General features: G+C 36.6%; 1 protein-coding gene across 2 annotated transcripts in view; it reads left to right on the top strand.

Annotated features, from left to right (window-relative positions):
• LOC6036156 (laminin subunit alpha-1) overlaps nt 1-18,068 on the top strand; it is a 226,680-nt gene that overhangs the window by 78,771 nt on the left and 129,841 nt on the right. For both annotated transcript variants that reach the window (XM_038251285.1, XM_038251286.1), the window contains exon 5: nt 15,802-16,446. In XM_038251285.1, the coding sequence (XP_038107213.1) occupies nt 15,802-16,446 (645 nt within the window). The remainder of the gene's footprint in view (nt 1-15,801; nt 16,447-18,068) is intronic.

The following is an 18,068-nucleotide window of genomic DNA, read 5'->3' as shown; positions in this document are numbered from 1 at the left end:
CGGTGCAGACGTTTCGTGAGGCATGTTCACATCAATTTTGTGGTCTACCCTTTGGGATGATCCCAGACTGAGTAGAAGAGGTCGCGTAGATCAGCACGATCACGTAATACACTTTACCGGAGGAGCGTGCATGACATTGCGATCAAAATCTCTGCGAATCGAGGTTTTCTCATGGGAACCAGCTCGCTGATAAAGAAGCTGCCCCCAACTATGCTCACCAAATTAAGTCAGTTCTTCAAAGAAACATCTCCAGCGGATGTATCACGCCAAGCTCGGGTGCTCGTTGGTGGTCACGGCTCAATTGGACGGCCTGGCCTGGTTCCAATTGAAGTTTTGTTTGTCTCGACCACAGGAACAACAGTTAGCTAAACACCGAGCAATCTCCCGCACTGAATTGCATTCTGGACCAATTTCGGGATCTCGTGCGTAACTATCTGGGAAGGGGCTTCGCTATAGCGCGCTGTTTGTAAACACTTGGAAAGTCGAGAAAAGGTTTGTGTTTGCACACACTAACCGTGAAAAGTTGTTTTTCTCTCTTTCGCCCGGTGAAGCAGCAACAAACAGTGCGATCCGGAGCAGTGTAAACAAAGCAACGGCTTCAGAGGATGCACTCTGAAGATGCTCTTGTTATGCATTCGGCGGTGATTTGTTTACAATTCCCATCTCGGATTCCACAGAAAAACATTGGAAAATTGGTCGATACTTGAAACGCTGCTCTGACCTTTGCTCAAACTTTAGATATTAACCATTAAAAAAAACCTCAAATAATTGCCCGTGCCAGCTGAAGTTATTGCCCTCTTATGTGTGCCTTATTAGTCACGGAATATCAGCGACTAAATTTAGCCTGGCGATATATGGCAAGTCCCATTTAAGGATGCTGGCCACTCTGGTTTTCCACAGTAGCAATCGTGCCTTTATTTTCCTCATTACTCACACAGGAAAGCAGTCGCGGCGCAAAAGTAAACGGATTGTTTCACGGGAGGACTATTAAGGGGAGAGGGGGTAATATGCACCCCCGGGGCGAAATGCACCCCCTGCTTTTCTAGGTATTTGGAAGAATTTTCCGGGGAAAAACTCATAGAAATTGGAAGCTTAACATTAATAAACCATGCTGGAAAAATTTGAGCATCGTAGTATAAAAACAGCTTAAGTTATTTGCAAAACTTTAAAATGTTGTGTTTTCATCTTATTTTCATTGAACTTTCATTATGATTTTTGGACAATATAAAAAGCATTTATTGTTATTGTAAGTATTGGGGTATATAGTTTTTGCCATAATCTTCACTATTCTGTAGATAGATGAGTCCAAAAACATCAAAAAAAATGCATTTTTTATTAAATTTCTGCAAAAAGCGTGGTCGGGGCAAAATACACCGCTCTGAAGCTCCTTTGTAAAAACAGCGGTGTCATCTAGTGGTGACTAGTGAAAACTGCTTTTACCCGGAGCATTTTGCCCCATGTTGTGGTACATTTTGCCCCGTTGTTGTAGTGCATTTTGCCCCAATGTTGCGGTGCATATTGCCCCGCATGGTTGTTTGAAATGAATCAAAAATGTTTTTAGAAATTCGATATTTTCGAACAATTTTGAGGTTTTTTAAGACTTTTTTCACAAGGATGACGAAGAATAATAGTTGTTTTAGAACATCGAACAAAATTCTTCCACAGTAATGCTGTAATGGTTGAGAAATCACAGTTTTCCCTTAGGGGGTGCATATTACCCCCTCTCCCCCTAAAACAGAAATAGTCTACTGGAGGTGAGGTAAAGCGCAAACAAAATTTTAAATAAATTACTTTGTTCTAACTTTTAAAATTAGTTTTACTAACATTGACAGTCTTGTTGAAATTTTAAACACACCTCTGCTGTAGATTCTGTGAAAAGTGATCCGTTTACAGAATCCTCTCTGTGGATAATGCAACGCAGTAGGCCTGGCCGCTTTGATGAGGGTAATACAGCTCGGGAATGCTCAAATCGACGCTGTCGTGCTTTTTTGTCGCACGAAAAATTCAAAATAATTTTGCAAAAAACACATAATATTATAATTTTTCATGTCGATTATGAAAACACCATTCAGTTTGGACGATTTAATTTGTTTGCATTAAAAATCTTTTTAAAATTGTCTCAAAATACATAAAATGGTTAAAACTTTAGTTTTTGCCTGCCATTACTTTGAGTGACGGGACAACAAAAGGAAAAGGTTGTGGAAGTCTTGAAATAATCTTTTATAAGGACATTTTAGTGTTTATTGTTTGTTTGTTATTGTAAAATAACTTTCAATGCAATTCAAAATTTAAAACTTCTTGAGAACCTTTGAGCTCTAATTCACCTCTTTTTGTTTCGCATTTTTCGTGCTGCAAAATAAAATAATTTTAATGAAATTGGAAGCCCAATTTGACAGCGTATTACTTTTGCGTACAATTTTCCCGGGTTTTGAATTTCCCGGGAAACGGGAAAAATATTTTTTTAATTCCGGGAATTCCCGGGATTCCGAGAATTTTTTACAAAAGTCATCAAATAGATTAAAACATTACAAAAAAATGGGTTTAACAGCTGTCTTAATTCGTCACTTTTTGTCCTGATTTGCTCCAGATGCCGATGATTTATGATAAATAATTAGATATGATATTTTTTAAAAAGTTTTAATTCATAAATATTCGTTAATATAATACCAAGTATTTTTAAAAATAAATCAAATTTAACGGAAAATATTTAAAGTGTTCTGTTAACTAAAATTTTAACCATTTTCCTTATAGGGATAATAAGCCAAATTAATGCTTATACAAGCCAAATTCAAATTTGAATGCTTAAAAATTCTTATCGATTACTAAGTATTCATCTGTTCATTTATTTCTATAACCAAAACTGAATTTTCAAACCAAAATTTGTTTTTTTTTTCAATTTAGGGAGTTCCCGGGACAAAATATAAAAAATCCCGGGATTCGGGAATTCCCGGTTATGGAAAAATCCCGGGAATTTTGAACGCGCTATGTACTACAAAATTCCGAAAAAACTATTCTTCATCAAAAAAGTTAAAAAATATTTTAAAAATAGCTGCCATTTTCCGTTACTTGAATGACAATTAGCGTGAGACTTGTCATTTTATGGGAAATTTAATGTTTTTTTCTAAGCTGAAATAACCCAGAAGGGTAATTTTTTCATTGAGAACAAACATTTTCGTTTTAAAATAACTTGTTTTTTGTAACTTTGCAGGGTTATTGTAACAATGTTCTACATAGTTGTAGATAATAATGGGGATTTTTTTAAAATAATAAAAAAAAAACCAGATACCTACTGTCGCTTACCATAACTTTTTTTTTTTTTGAAAAAATGTCTGATTCTAGCTATGCACGAGTCACAACAATTGCCTAAAAGGTCATTCTTATACAAAATAAGCTGAACTTTTCGAAAAAAATCTTTCAAATGCACACGGTTGAGTTTTAGGTGTAAAAAATTCAAAAAAACTGATAAAAAATGGCCAAAATCTTCACCTTTTCAAAAAAACTTTAAAAAAAATCTGATAACTCGTGAAGAATGCATAAAAACTTTTTATGTTTATATCAAAATTTTTGTTTTTGTCTGCTCTACAATTTTGTAGAACATTATTACCTTCTAAAAGCAAACCCTGCAAAGTTACAAAAACACGTAATTTTAAAATGAAAAATTTTGTTCCAATTGAAAAAATACGTGGGTTATTTCAGATTCGAAAGTGTTTTTTTTACAAGAATACGTTACTTTACGAATACGAGTTTGCGTACGCCATCAAATTTACACAAAAGTCCCTTTGGCACAAAATTTCTATCTTTTCACGGTTTCGAGCTACAAATCACTGAAAAACGTGTCTTAGTAAAAATCCAGAAAAATTAAAGGGGTAATACCATCCCATTGTGACGAGATATCGGAAAATGAAACTCAGATTTATGAACAAGGACCAAGATTAAATCAATTATTCCACATAAATTGAGGTAAAATTACATCGATAAAAGGTAATTTTCATCTTTTAAATTTTTAATCCTTTGACATTCAAAATGTTGTTGTTGTGTAAGACATTTTACTGAACCATTTGATTCAAAGCGCTTTATTCTTATTGCGGTTTGAACCCGTGGTGACCACTGCAACCACAGCTACGCAATCAGCTTCACTTTTCGACCAACAAGGTAACCTCCTCCAGTGCCAGTGGGGGGGCGTTTAGATCGAGCGGTTCCTTTTTCGGAGCAAAATCTTCGATACCCGCCGCAGTGTTTCATGACGAAATATCAATTGCTTCCGATGCCACGTGGGATTCGATTTTGCTCTGTGTCCTATTATTGAACGGACAATCAACTGACCCAAAGTGCACCTACTGAAGCCAAATAAGTTTGAAATGTTCGACTCAAAGTGCTTCTGAGGAAACCTTGGCGGGAGATAAAAAGTCGTGACATTCTCAGAACAAAACAATTATTTTCTAATCCATTTATGGTCACAATTTAAAGGAGAAAAGTCAGCAGCAAAAGGTTTCGCGGAAAAAAGGAGCAACATGAAGAAAACATGCAAGTTCTGCGCGCCAACTGACGATCGGTAGCGCAAGGGGCAGTCCCATAAACACGATCTGCCGGCCACAGTTTGTGTCCGTCAGTCAGTGCCGAGTTCTGGAAATGGTATGTACTGGAGCACATGACCATTTATGTGCAGGATTGACGGGATCGACGGGTTTTGGATCGTGTCCGTGATTCGTTAGAGTTGTTCAACTGTTCAGTTTTAGAACTTGATGAGTTTGTATGGTTCTTAGTTTATTTCGAAATTGTTGCAATAATGAATTGGTCTACTTTTTAGTCTCGTTTGTCGTGTAATTCAACTTTCCAAGCTATCGCTCACGCTAAAAATAGCTTCCAAATGATCACTTTCATTAATTGACCAGTCGCGTCCAACCAATGTCGTCTGAAAGACTGCGGCCGAACCCTCCGAAAGATGCGATGATTCGCCTACAACATTTCGCTGACCAAAAGCCAAAAGATCAGACCAGACCAGCAACCACAACAACACCAGAAACAATAAACGATGCACAAATTGCAGATAAATCTTTCCCCAAATGCATCCAAATCTGGAACATGTGCGCCAAAATGGAACACATGTTCTACACGACGACGACGACGACGACGATTGCATCCAAGATTCTTCTCCTTTGGAGCCAACAGAGACGGACGATGAATATCTCTCAGGTTGGCCACTCGGTTTTCCCGAAGGGGCCGCGAAACAAAACGATCGGTGTGTGTGGGACTTTATTATGGGTTCATTGTTTTGGGGTCGGTATTTTTTGCTTCTTTTATTTGACTCCGACTTTGAATAACATCGAATGTGCAGAGCCGAACGAGTGTTTATAAGATTGCACTCTGTCAAGATGAATGCACTGGCCGATGGTTAATTGTGTTTGATTTGATTATAAATGCCCCGAGGGGAAATCACAAATCACATCCAATTTGTTGAATGGTTTTTGGATGAGTTTTTGTTTTTTGGGAATTGAAAATAAATATAATAAAATTTCAAGCTTAATATTAAAAATTTGAAGCAAAAATATCACAAATCCTTTGTAGGGGAACTATACCCTTTTTCAGCCTATTTCTATTATCGGCCTATCAGCACTTTGATAATGAATTACAGCTTTCCTAAAGTGTTTTTGACTGTTCCAAAGTAACAAATAGCTCAAGTAAAAGTAAGCAAGCAATTCTACATTGTTGATACATCTGAAAATGTTGATTTGATAGCGGAAAACAGCAAAAGTGATGAGAATTGGTCGAACGGCTTAGAGTGATTAAAATGGGTATATTTCCCCTACGTTATAACAGTTCTGCTACTGTCACAAATTTGCAAAATATCGATGAATTTTTGAATTTATTTGTTTCCTTTACTTCATTTGTCCCCCGATTTTTTGCGATAATTTGATATTTTTTGTAAATTATTGAGGGAATTGCTGCCAAAACAATACAATATAGTAATATCAGAGACATAACCGTGGTAGCAAACTTATTAAACATCAGTTCCAAGGCTGTTGACCTCCCCCCTCATCTTTTTAAGATACTTCAAAATTTTAATGTAGTTTCAAGTGCAACCAGCAGAAAACAATTTAAAGTGCATTCTCCTGCGTTATGATAATTTTTAACATGTTTAAAAACAAATATTTTTTTTTGTAGATTTTCGTTGTACTGCAAAAAGTTTTTTTTCATCAGAAAAATGTTTTGCCTTCCTCACCTCAATGAGGAAAAGCTATAAAATCACTTGAAAAAAGAAACTTCTTTACTCGACCTCCTAGACCCACCTTCACGTATACCTATCGACTCAGAATCAAATTCTGTACAAATGGCTGTGCGTGTGTCTGGATGTGAGTCCGTGCACCGAAAAATATGCACACGATTATCTCGGGACTGGCTGAACCGATTTGGACGGTTTTGGTCTCATTCGATCCGTCTTGGGGTCCCACAAGACTCTAGTTAATTTTATGAAGTTTAGAAAAGTACTTCAAAAGTTATGCTAAAAAACGATTTTAGCTAAACTTCGGAAGATTGTAAAAAGGGTGGTTTTTGTAAGAAAACCCGTCATGCTATATATTGTTAGAAAGGTATTTGAAAGACCATTCCAACGCGTTCAAAGGATTGAAGATCTGACAACCCCATCTTATGTTATGAGCACTTATGTGCTATTTATACACTTGTTTGAGGCCGGATCTTAAATATTTTGATGAAAAAGGATCTGGATCTATCGTGCGACCTATCGTTGGATAGGTAATCAAAAGACCTTTCCAACAAGCCCAAAAGGTTGAAGATCTGACAACCCCATCAAAAGTTATAATTACTTTAGTTTTTTCAATACACTTTTTCGAGGCCGGATCTCAGATATTTTGATAAAAAAAAGTGTTATTTATACACTTTTTGAGGCTGTGTAGTGTATTCACTTTATGAATGCGAGGAAGGCACCAACCACCTAAAGGTGGATTAAGTAACGTTTTTTTCAAATTTTTGGAAACATATGATTGCAAACCGATAGTTTTGCATTTCCCATGCCTTTTAGAATTGAAAATTTCTGGCTTGTTATTTCATATTGTTATTTTGTTGGCGTACTCAACTAGTTGCAAATCTTGATTTTTCAATAAACCTCGTTGGATCAGTTTACGACTCTTGCTGGAAAAATCTTCTTTTCGCAAGTTGTCGCATGAACTACTACTAGAACGTAAAAAATGCTAGAACATTGGTTCTCAACCTTTTCCGTTGCATTCCCCCCTTGGCTTATTTGCAAGACCTTCATTCCCCCCTCTCTCATTTTGAACTTTTTTTTATGTTTTTATGTTTATGTTTTAAAACCATAAGTAAATTAATCATACAAAAATTCAGAATTTTTGATTGTGAAATAAATTGAACAATTTTCGTTCTTTTTGAGAGAACTGCTTGCCAATAAAAATAAAACTTAGAGTTTTGAGTCATAAGAAAAAAGTAATTTAATTGATATTGTTCCAGCATAAACCACACAAAAATTATAAAAACATGAGATCAAAAACTCACAAACAATGTTTCAAAACTATTATTAAAGAGCAGCTGGCAATAAAATGACACCAAAAACACAAAATTAATGACAATGATCACGATGAACTGCAAAAAAAACAGATTCTTAAAAATAAATCTATTTGAAATATTTTTAAGAGCTGATCAATATTTTTGTGATTCGTATGAAAACATGAAAGATTGATAAGTATCCGAAAATAATTTATTTCAGGCAAACACGTAAAAGACATTGAATTTCTTTTGCATCCTCATTCACTCCCAAGAATGCTCAAATTCCCCCCCAGGGGGGAATTCCTCACCGGTTGAGAAACACTGTGCTAGAAGAAGTTACGCCAATTGAATTGAAATTTATGTGAAGAAAAAAGAGCTACAAGTATTTTTTTTTTTAAATAAATTTGACTGTCTTAAATTTTTTTTAGGTGCATTGCATTGATACTAAGATGCTTTTTGAATTAAACTTTTAATAGAATTGCCAAAAACATTGTAGTATGAAAACATGTTTACAGGTTAAGGGAATTTATTTCAAATAATTTGAAGAAATTAAAATAAATTAGGAGACTTTTAAGGCGGTTATCATGGTGACAAATCACTTGATTTTAACGAGCTCAAAATAGTATAATTTTATGACTTTTCATAGAAAAGTGATCAAATTAAGTTGTTATTTATGAACTTTGTGTGAGATTTGAAGTTGTCATTCACTTTTCTCGACACTGGCTGAACCGATTTTAAATAAAGCGACCTTTTAACAAACCTCAAATTCTGTTATCTGGCAACCCTGCCTCAAGTTATGAATACTTAAGTGATATTTATTAACATTTTTGAAGCCAGATCTCACTTAACTGTATGTAAAATATGCCCGGATCCATAATCCGACCTACCGTTGAATAGGTTATCAAAAGAATTTTTAAAAAGTCCATAAATTTGAAGATTTGGCAATCCTGTGTCAAGCTATGACCATTTAAATGGTATTTATGTATTTTTTATGGACGGATCTTACTTAGTTGGAAAAAAATGGTTTTATACCAAAAGTTTGGTACCACTCGGTTTCCAAAGAGTTCATGAATCAGACTAAAATTATTTCTTATGTGTGATCCATTTTTGGTTAGCAGTTTGAAGGCATCAACCACATTGGTGGATTATGTTTTTATTTTTTTCATTAGTATTTTGAGCATTCATTCAAAATGCTAATATTTATTTCTTATATCAATCATTGATTCAAAATGAGTTGAACTCAGCATGGAAGGTTTGACCAAAACTCCCTCGATACAAGTTTTTCGAAATTTTCACACGCCTCCATAAGCTACCTCCCCTTAAAAAAGGCGCAATTCGATGCGCACGGATTTTTTGTCTTCTCCGACGCCGGACAAACAAGCGTAAAAGCTGATTTGTGTGCAAACAAATGAAAACCAAATCAAAGGGCCTTTCAACGCCGTGTGTTTAATTACTGCTCGGGGGAGAAGCCATTTTGGATACTTTGGCCGTATTGACCAACCGGAAACCCCTTTTAAGGGAGCCCACTGCTACTGTTAAAGGGTACCCCCGGATGATTCAAAGGGTACATTATGGGTATATTTTGTTTACCATGCTTTTGAAAGCATTGTCTGGGGGAGACCAACTTCCCACGAAAAAGGTTGACTTTGAGGGCGAAACGTTATCCGATATGGTCGATGATTGCAAGGAATTTTTCAATTCCCCGTAAAACCCTGACCTTTGTGGCATGCAGACAAATTAACATTCTGCCAGATTGAGCCGTTACCGTTTAACCCACATTTCACAAGTCCAGCGTGCTGTCCGGCTTGATCTATTCATTATAAGTGGTCGCCACGGGGGGCGATTTCCAGCAAACGCGAGCCTTCATAATTCGCCCCCGGGGGTTGAGGTTAAATACGCTTAAACATGGTAGAAATGACCGCATCTTCACGCAACGCAACGCGCTTAATTTGACACAAAATCTTTGGGAATCCTTGCGAGAGATAGTTATTAGGCGTGTCGTATTAATTTCTCCTCTTGACCCCCCGAAACAAGGGGTATCTCAAAGGGGTGTGAACGCAACTTGAATTCCCAGTGCTATTTGGTTACAAATTGCCAATACTTGTTCAACCAATAATCGAAGAGCGATCGTTTAAAACCTGCAAGTAACGTCTTAAAAACAACAGTTTGCAGCGGAGATGGGCAAACATAAAAAAGTAATTGAATTTTAGTATTATGACACCAAACTGGACATGTCGGTGGGTATGATTATTGCTGAGCTAAAGGAGGATACGCACCCGGTCAGCCCGGGTCTTTGGAGCAAGACTTCTCACGGCGGCTCGGTAAACTGTCTTATGCAGATGTATATTTCTGTGACTTCTTTAGCCGGGAGCTGATGCTGTGCAGTTGGAGCGATCAAACCGCATCGTAAATTGGCGCAATTAATTAGCGCCTTATTTATTGCGTACTGGTTTTATTGGTTTCCTTTTTTTCATCTTACCTCATTGCAGCAGTGATTAAGTTATTCGTTAATCGGGGAGCACCCGTTTGGGCAGGTCTCTGGCCAAGGGCGTTGCCTTGTAATTAAGAACTGATGATAAGTAAAACGTGATGATTTTAGAGCAAACTTAAATTTTATTGTATTTAAGCTGGTCCTCTTTTAATGCTGCTTCTGGAAGTATTTGAATCTACACATTTTATTAGGTAGTTCTCACGCCACTCTTTTCAATAAGGTCACGTATAATATTTTATTAGTACTAACAGCCCTTTTAATATTTTTTCCTTTAAGTGAGGCTCTGAAATAATTTATTTAAAAGAAAATAAAAAGAGATTTTAGCTGAGGATGATTTTTTTAGAAATCAAACATGAAAATTAAAATAAATGTACTGATTTTACTACAATGTATAAATCTGCCACAGCTATCATATTCCCATAATCACCGTGTTTAACGCAGGTTCAGAAGCACGTTTGACGCCGGGTCGCCCAGGTCACAATAGAGCTTCCTCTCAAAAGCTCTCGCGATGAATCGCCCATCGGCACTGATGATCATGACTGTTATTATTCAAATCAATAATCACTTCCAGAAATAATACTCCAAAGCTCGCCACCTCCATGTCCCGAGCGCCAATGAGTATCAAATTGTAAGCCATAATCCTCCACGGTGGACAATGTTCCGTCCTGTCAAAGTAATGCCATTATGCTCGGACAACCTCCAAGTCGGATCAGCGATGATAAATGAGCATCACTTTCGAGGAAATTCTCTGGGAAATTGAAATTTGGCTCGTTCAAATTAAAATTTGTTATTTTTGGTATTTTTAATTGCGACGAAATTTTATGTTTTATGCTTCTTGAATTTTAAATTTATAAAATTGTCAAAATTTTGAATAAAAAAACGCAATCACTAAAGAATTCTTTTAGCCATCATCAGCGCCAAGTCACTCCTCAAAGAGGTAAAAAGTAGGTAATACCTATTGAATCGGAACACTGGGCGAAAGAAACATAAATATCATCTCTCGACAAACATTGGCCCTTCTGATGGCCCCTAGGGGCAGAAGTAGCAACAACGTACACACATATTCACACTTCTTTTCCTATGGCAGTAAGGCGCGTCAAAAAAAATCGTCAAGTTCACGCCGATAACAAAAGGGCCTTTCTCGGGAAGCAGCGCACTTCACAGGAATGCTCGTCCCTCTTGAAGAGCAAAAGGGCGGCCAATTGAGAGGGATCGTTACGGCCAGTAGAGCAAATAGAGACTTCAACTGGTGCAAGCGCCCCCTTTTTCAGGGTGGGAACAGCAGTGATGCCAGAGGTGAAATTTGTTTTATAATAGTAAAACTTAGTTTTCTACTTTGTCTCATCAACGATTTGGCAACCCTGCCGGCGTTTTAAATCCACAAAACAAGTGGTAACTTCCCTCGAAATACTTCTGGTTTGAAGACCTTTCCGGAAAAAGGTGCTCTATTGATCGCGTGTGCGTGCGAGAAAAGAAAATATTTATAAATCATTTAGCCACATATTCAACAGCAGTGTGGCCGCCAACGACAGTTACGAGGTCTGTGGTCCTGGGCCTATAGGCTGCAAGACGTCAGTTTAATTCAATCACTGCGCGCACACCTTCCAAGTATAACACTTCCAAGGAATTGCAGCAGTAAGAAACTGCTGGCTGCTGTACAAGATACCATTTAGCTCGTAACGATTTATTTAAATCGATTTTTTATCTGCCACTTTGCCTACCAAGTAGTCACGCATGCCCTCAAACTATCGAAAAAATCACATACGTTTTGTGGCGTGATTACTAGACACTGTTTTATGCCTTTACTAGAAAGTGTATGTTTAAACAACAACTGCATGACATTAGTGAATGCCACCATGTCATTTTGCAACACTTGAAACAACCAGGCGAACCCATGCTTGATCAACAACATCTCCAAATTCCGAGCCCATCAAACTGATTCCAATCTTGTTAAATTTAGCAGCAATCGGGTTCGTCGCCGCCCCTTCAATCAAGCTCTTTCGATGGCCGCATCCAATTTCTCGAAAACAACAAAACGCAAGTCAAAGCTGAGGAAACCAATTACGATAAGACGTGAAACCCGCCGCCGCCGCGTGTTCTACCACTCAATTACACGGAATCGAACACGAACAACCGCTTCTTCCCGGAACGGTGCTGGCACGGAATCGGTAGCACCGAAATCTGATCGGGACCATCGGGATTAATTAAAGTCGGAAGCCAATAAAGCAGACGCAAGGTTGGGTGGTAACATGTCAAACGGAGATTCCAAATTGGAAGATGTTATCGGAACGAGATGAGACGCGGCGAGGAATTTTGCAAGATAAAAAAAAACTGTTTCAAATCATTTTTCATTCAATCAATTAAATAAGTTTAAATATCCAGTTTTTTTTACTGGAAATTCTCAAAACAAATGGAACTTTTTTTTAATGATTGTTGAATTCAGTTGACACATTATTTAACCCTCCATTATAATTACAAGGTAATTTGGAGAAATCTGTAAAACTTACATTTTTGAGGTTGCGCTTCACTTCTTTCACAACCTTCAATAACTGTTTTCAAAAAATTTAGTGCGTTTTAAAATTTTGCAATTTTTTTTAAAGATTTTTTTTCCATTTTTTTATTGACTTGTATTTAAAAAAATATGGTTTGAAATGTTTGCTACAATATTTTGAGGTATGGAAATCCGTGTACGGGTTTTTTTAAGAACTGGATTTTTTAATCAAATTTCCAAAAATTATATGTATTTATGGAAGACCCTTTTGTTTGGAATAAACTGGTTTTACGTTAATTATGTATAGAGTGACAAATAACATTGACCTAAAAAAATTGGCAAAAATGACTGCGCAGGCTCAACTAGAGTGAAAGCTTGAACTTTAGCGTCTTAAGTAGAGGGTGACGATTCTCGGGATTTTCAATTTCCCGGGAATCGAAAGTTGAATTTTAAAAATTCGCGGGAATTCCAAAATGACTTAATGACATCAAAAAAAGGAAATTGCCTTAATAAAGAGTAATTAACTGGCTAAGAATTAAAATAACTAGATTATGAGAACTGCTATGCTCAAGAGAGGATATGAAAATTGAACTTATCTTGGCTTTTCACTCTCAAAAATAATAAATAAAAATAATATTTAAATAACATCAGTTTTCCATTTCTGGGGTGTAACAGTATGTTTTGTATATATGTATGTAAGTATGTTTTAATGTAAATTTTGGGGTCCACGTTTTTTTGGCTTCTCTCAATAATAGTTATTGGAATTTTTGACAAGTTAAAATTAACACTTTCTGAATAAGAATATTAGAAAAGCATTCGTTTATTTGAACCTGAGCATCGAACATTGAACATCCAATGGTCTGAACAATTTGGATTTTTTCAAATGTTTTTTTTATTCGATATTTATAAGTATAAAATTTCCCAGGAGTCTCTACCAAATTTCCTGGGAATCGAGAGTTCCAAAAATGGTCAATTGTCAATTGTGACAAGAAATATTGTGCAAGCAATTACACACTTTTTTTATAAATTTATATCATTTCTAATTTTTTAAAGAAAAAATTAAAAAGAAAAGTTATAGGGGCATAATCGGCATACTTTGAGGCAGAATTAGCTGGAATTATGTGCAAAATAAACGTTTTTCGGCACGTATCATGAAGCTATTTTTCTCTAAATTTTCTCAAAATTTTCTCTCATTTTCTTTTCATTTGCGTCTAAAAGAACTAAATTCGGTTAAAATGGCGCGAATTTTATGAAAATTTGTTATTTTTTTGAAAATCGTCGAAAATGTAATTTTTTCTGGACCACCCTAACATGGCGTAGGTTGCCCTAAGGGCCAAATAAAAAAAATATGAGTCTAATTATTTCGGCCAACCAGTCCAATTTTAAGCCCGATGGGACAATTTTTTTAATCATGCTGTTTTCGTGGGGAATTGCTGAATACTGTTATAAATGTCTCGTCAGAGGCGCTGGAGCAGAAATCCCACGTTAGAGGAAGGCCATGCCCCGGGGGGCGTAGTGCCAATAGTTTCGTTTGTTATAAATGGAGTTTTGCCTATACTTTATGAAATACTCGAATTTCTCTTTTGCAGATATTTAAACCAGCTAAATTTCTGAAATATAAATAAATGAAAAATATCTGTATCGTAAATTCAACAGATAAAAAAAATCTGTAAAATTTTACAAAATTGAAGTTTTTTTTTACACTTTGTTTTAGAAATTATGATTTGAATCTATTGAACTAATTCCAAACATTTCAGTTACTTTTTTTTTGTATAAAATTACATTTGGGTAATTCTTTTGTTCCTGATCAGGAATCCGAGGTCCGTTTTTTGATATCTCGTGACGGAGGGGCGGTACGACCCCTTAAATTTTTGAACATGCAAAAAAGAGGTGTTTTCAATAATTTGCAGCCTGAAACGGTGATGAGATAGAAATTTGGTGTCAAAGAGACTTTTATGTAAAATTGTACGCCCGATTTGATGGCGTACTCAGAATAAAAAAACCGTATTTTTCATCGAAAAAACACTAAACAAGTTTTAAAAACTCTGCCATTTTCCGTTACTCAACTGTAATTTTTTTGGAACATGTCATTTTAAGGAAAATTCCAAGTACTTTTGGAATCAACATTGACCCAGAAGGGTCATTTTTTCATTTAGAACAAAATTTTTCATTTTTAAATTTCGTGTTTCTTCTAAACATAAGGGGTTTGCTTATAATCGTCACAAGTTATCACGATTTTACGTAAAAAAGTTTTGAAAATGTCCACCATCAAATCGGGCGTCTAGTTTTACATAAAAGTCTCTTTGACACCAAATTTCTATCTCATCACCGTTTCAGGCTGCAAATTATAGAAAACACCTCTTTTTTCGCTTATTCAAAAATGGAAGGGGTCGTACCGCCCCTCCGTCATGAGATATCAAAAAACGGACCTCGGATTCGTGATCAGGGACAAAAGTTACCCCTTAGAACAAATTTCACGCAAATCGAAGAGGGGTCGGCAACTGCTGTGTGAGTTGGCGAAGAATTACCCATTTTTAAATAACAAATTGTTGCGTTTTTAGGAGATTTTAGAGAACAGTGAAATTGCACTGTTTTGTACAATCCAGACCAGACTTCAGAGAATCGAGCCTGGATTGAAATTGGAATGAAATTTTATTTTTTACTTACTGATGTGCTGCATATTTCAGGGTGTAATATTACACAAAATATCATACAATAACGCTTAATTTATTTTACACCCAGGCCTTTTACACGCAGATGGATTACTCATTTTTCTGCTGGGTATGACATAAACACTTTATTTGTAATTTACTTCTCAAAGCATACCTTTGCTGGTAGTACACTTGAACCGCAACAATCCTTGCCCGTTTTTGGTCAAAGTCAAAGAGTGTCGACTCATATTAAATTATGTCGCCGATTTGTGTACCACACAGCGCACCAAGATCCGCTCTAAGATAGAGCTCTAAGTAGTGCACAAAAGTGGTCTCAACGGAGTCCCATAAATGGCCAATAACCGCAAACTCTTCGAGGTTCTCAACACGACTCATTTCCAGGACCGCACCGCAAAACACAAATTGCAATTGACCAACCAAACATGGCCAGCGCATTCCCCGACTCAATTGAAACATGCTCATTTAACTTCCCTCCAAGTACGACATCGACGACGGATGCCGAAAGAAAAACCGTCACGAACTGGACCAAGTCGTCCTCCTCGGTTGAACAGAATAATAAAATTTTATTGCCCCTCCCCATAGCAAGGTTCAAAACTAATGTGCGTTTCCTTTCTCTCCTCTCTCTTCAACAGGTCTACCAGATTGTGTTCTTCACGATGCGTGCCGCAATTTCCCCGCTACCAGCGGCCTGGGTCCTGGAAAAGTCCACCGACGGCAAGGTGTACCACGCCTGGCAGTACTTTGCTGCCGATGACGACGAATGTCGCGAGCGGTTCGGACTGGCGGCCCACAGCGCAAACTACATCTTCAAGAACGACTCCGAAGTGATTTGCTCTACGCAGTTCTCCGCCGTAGATCCGCTCGAAAACGGTGAAATCAACCTGTCGCTGATCACTGGGAGACCCTCGGAGAAAACCACCTCCCAAGAACTGCTCAACTTCACGCTGGCACGCTACATTCGAATCCGCCTGGTGCGTATGCACACCGCAGTGCACCGCGAGGGCGTTATTGGTGAGGGGGTTGTAGACGCGCAGGCGCAAGCAAAGCGAAGTTTCTACACGATCCGGTCGTTGCGCATCGGAGGACGGTGCTTTTGCTCGGGCCATGCCGGGAAGTGCAAGGCAAACGAGAATACCGTTGAAAGTCAGCACCAGCCGCGGTGTGAGTGTATGCACAACACGTGTGGGCCACACTGCGATCGGTGCTGTCCGTTGTACAACCAGAGGCCGTACCGAGTGGGGACGCCAACCGCGGCGAACAAGTGCGAGAAGTGTGAGGTGAGTTTGCAGAAAGCTTTATGCTGTAGATGGGAGCTTTATGTTGAGGTTTTGCATGATTCTTATGCTATGAAATTATGTTGTGGGGTAAAGTTTATTTTGTCGATCTTGTTTTGATCTTTTGAAGAAACTGATTGAAATTTGATTTGATCATAAATTAAAAATGCTAAACGTTTTTATGATTGAAACGTTGTTTATTCAATTCCTTGGATTTCTCATACAAGTCTCCATTAGGGTTACAATAAAAAAAAAAAATCGACATTAGGGATACACCATGACTTTATTTCTTAGCCCAAAATAGGTAAAAAAACCAAAATTTCAGTCAACATGAATGTCGTAAATGGCTCATATTTGGCATAAGTTCATTTAATGTATAGACAAACAAACGCTGAAACTTTCATCCAAGTCGGGACACCTCGGTACGATTTCTAGAACAAACCGAGCATTTTAATCCAACAGATCACTAAGTCTAACTTTTTTGGTATTTCGAAAATTTGAAATTATTGAACCGCAGATTGGAAAAGGACAGTAAAATTTTTGAAACAAAATATTTTCTAGAATTCATTAAGTTTTTTTCTTCAAATTATTGACAGCCGCATAACTTAAAACAGATTGTGGTACATTTTGTTTCAATATTTTGAAATTTAGGGTTGAAATTTGGAAGGCAACTCTTCTCTTCTGCCTTGTCCAGGGAATAAAATAAATATATTAATATTAGAGAAATTCTCTACGAAATCGGTCTTTTTTCTTAATTTTTTTGTTTTGTATTTTTTAATCCGGCTTAAACATTTTTGGTGCCTTCGAGATGCCCAAAGAAGCTATTTTGCATCATTAGTTTGTCCATATAATTTTCCAAACAAATTTGGTAGCTGTCCATACATAAAATGTATATGAAAATTAAAAAAATTTGTATCTTTTATAGGATTTTTTGGTGGATTTGGTGTCTTCGGCAAAATTAAGGTATGAACAAGGACTACACGGAAAAAAATGATTCATGGTAAAAATAATTTTGAGATTTTATTTTTCACTTTTTGTCACTAAAACTTGATTTGTACACAATTTTTAATTTTTTTTTCTGATGTGTTTTTTGGGTTATCAAATTCCAACTTTAAAGAAATTTCCAGAACAGGCAAAAAACATTGACTGAGTTATGAATTTTTGAGTCAATACTGATTTTTTCAAAAAATCGAAATATTGATCGCAAAAAAAAATCAACTTCAATTTTCGATGCAAAATCGTATTATTAATGTGAAACATTCGGAAATATTTTCAAAAAAAAATATATTTTTTAGATCAAGACTAACAATTCAAAAGGCCAAACATTCAATGATACGCTCTTTTGAAATGTTAGTCTTGATTTAAAAATTTTGAAAATATTTTTTTCGAAAGGATCTGAAAATTTCACGAATGTTAAATGTTTTAACATTGAAAATCGGACCATTAGCTGCTGAGATATCGACATTAGAAAATGGTCGATTGTTTGGGTGAGACTTAGAAAACATCAATTTTCCTGTAATTAAATCTTTGCATGGCAATATCTCAGCAACTAAGGGTCGTATCAACAAAGTTCAGAAGAGCAAAATATAGAGAATTTTCTCAGCTCTTCAAAAATATTTTTTTCA

The sequence above is a fragment of the Culex quinquefasciatus genome, chromosome 2, assembly GCF_015732765.1.
Source record: "Culex quinquefasciatus strain JHB chromosome 2, VPISU_Cqui_1.0_pri_paternal, whole genome shotgun sequence".
NCBI lineage: Eukaryota > Metazoa > Arthropoda > Insecta > Diptera > Culicidae > Culex > Culex quinquefasciatus.
This window is presented reverse-complemented; position numbering and strand designations above follow the sequence as displayed.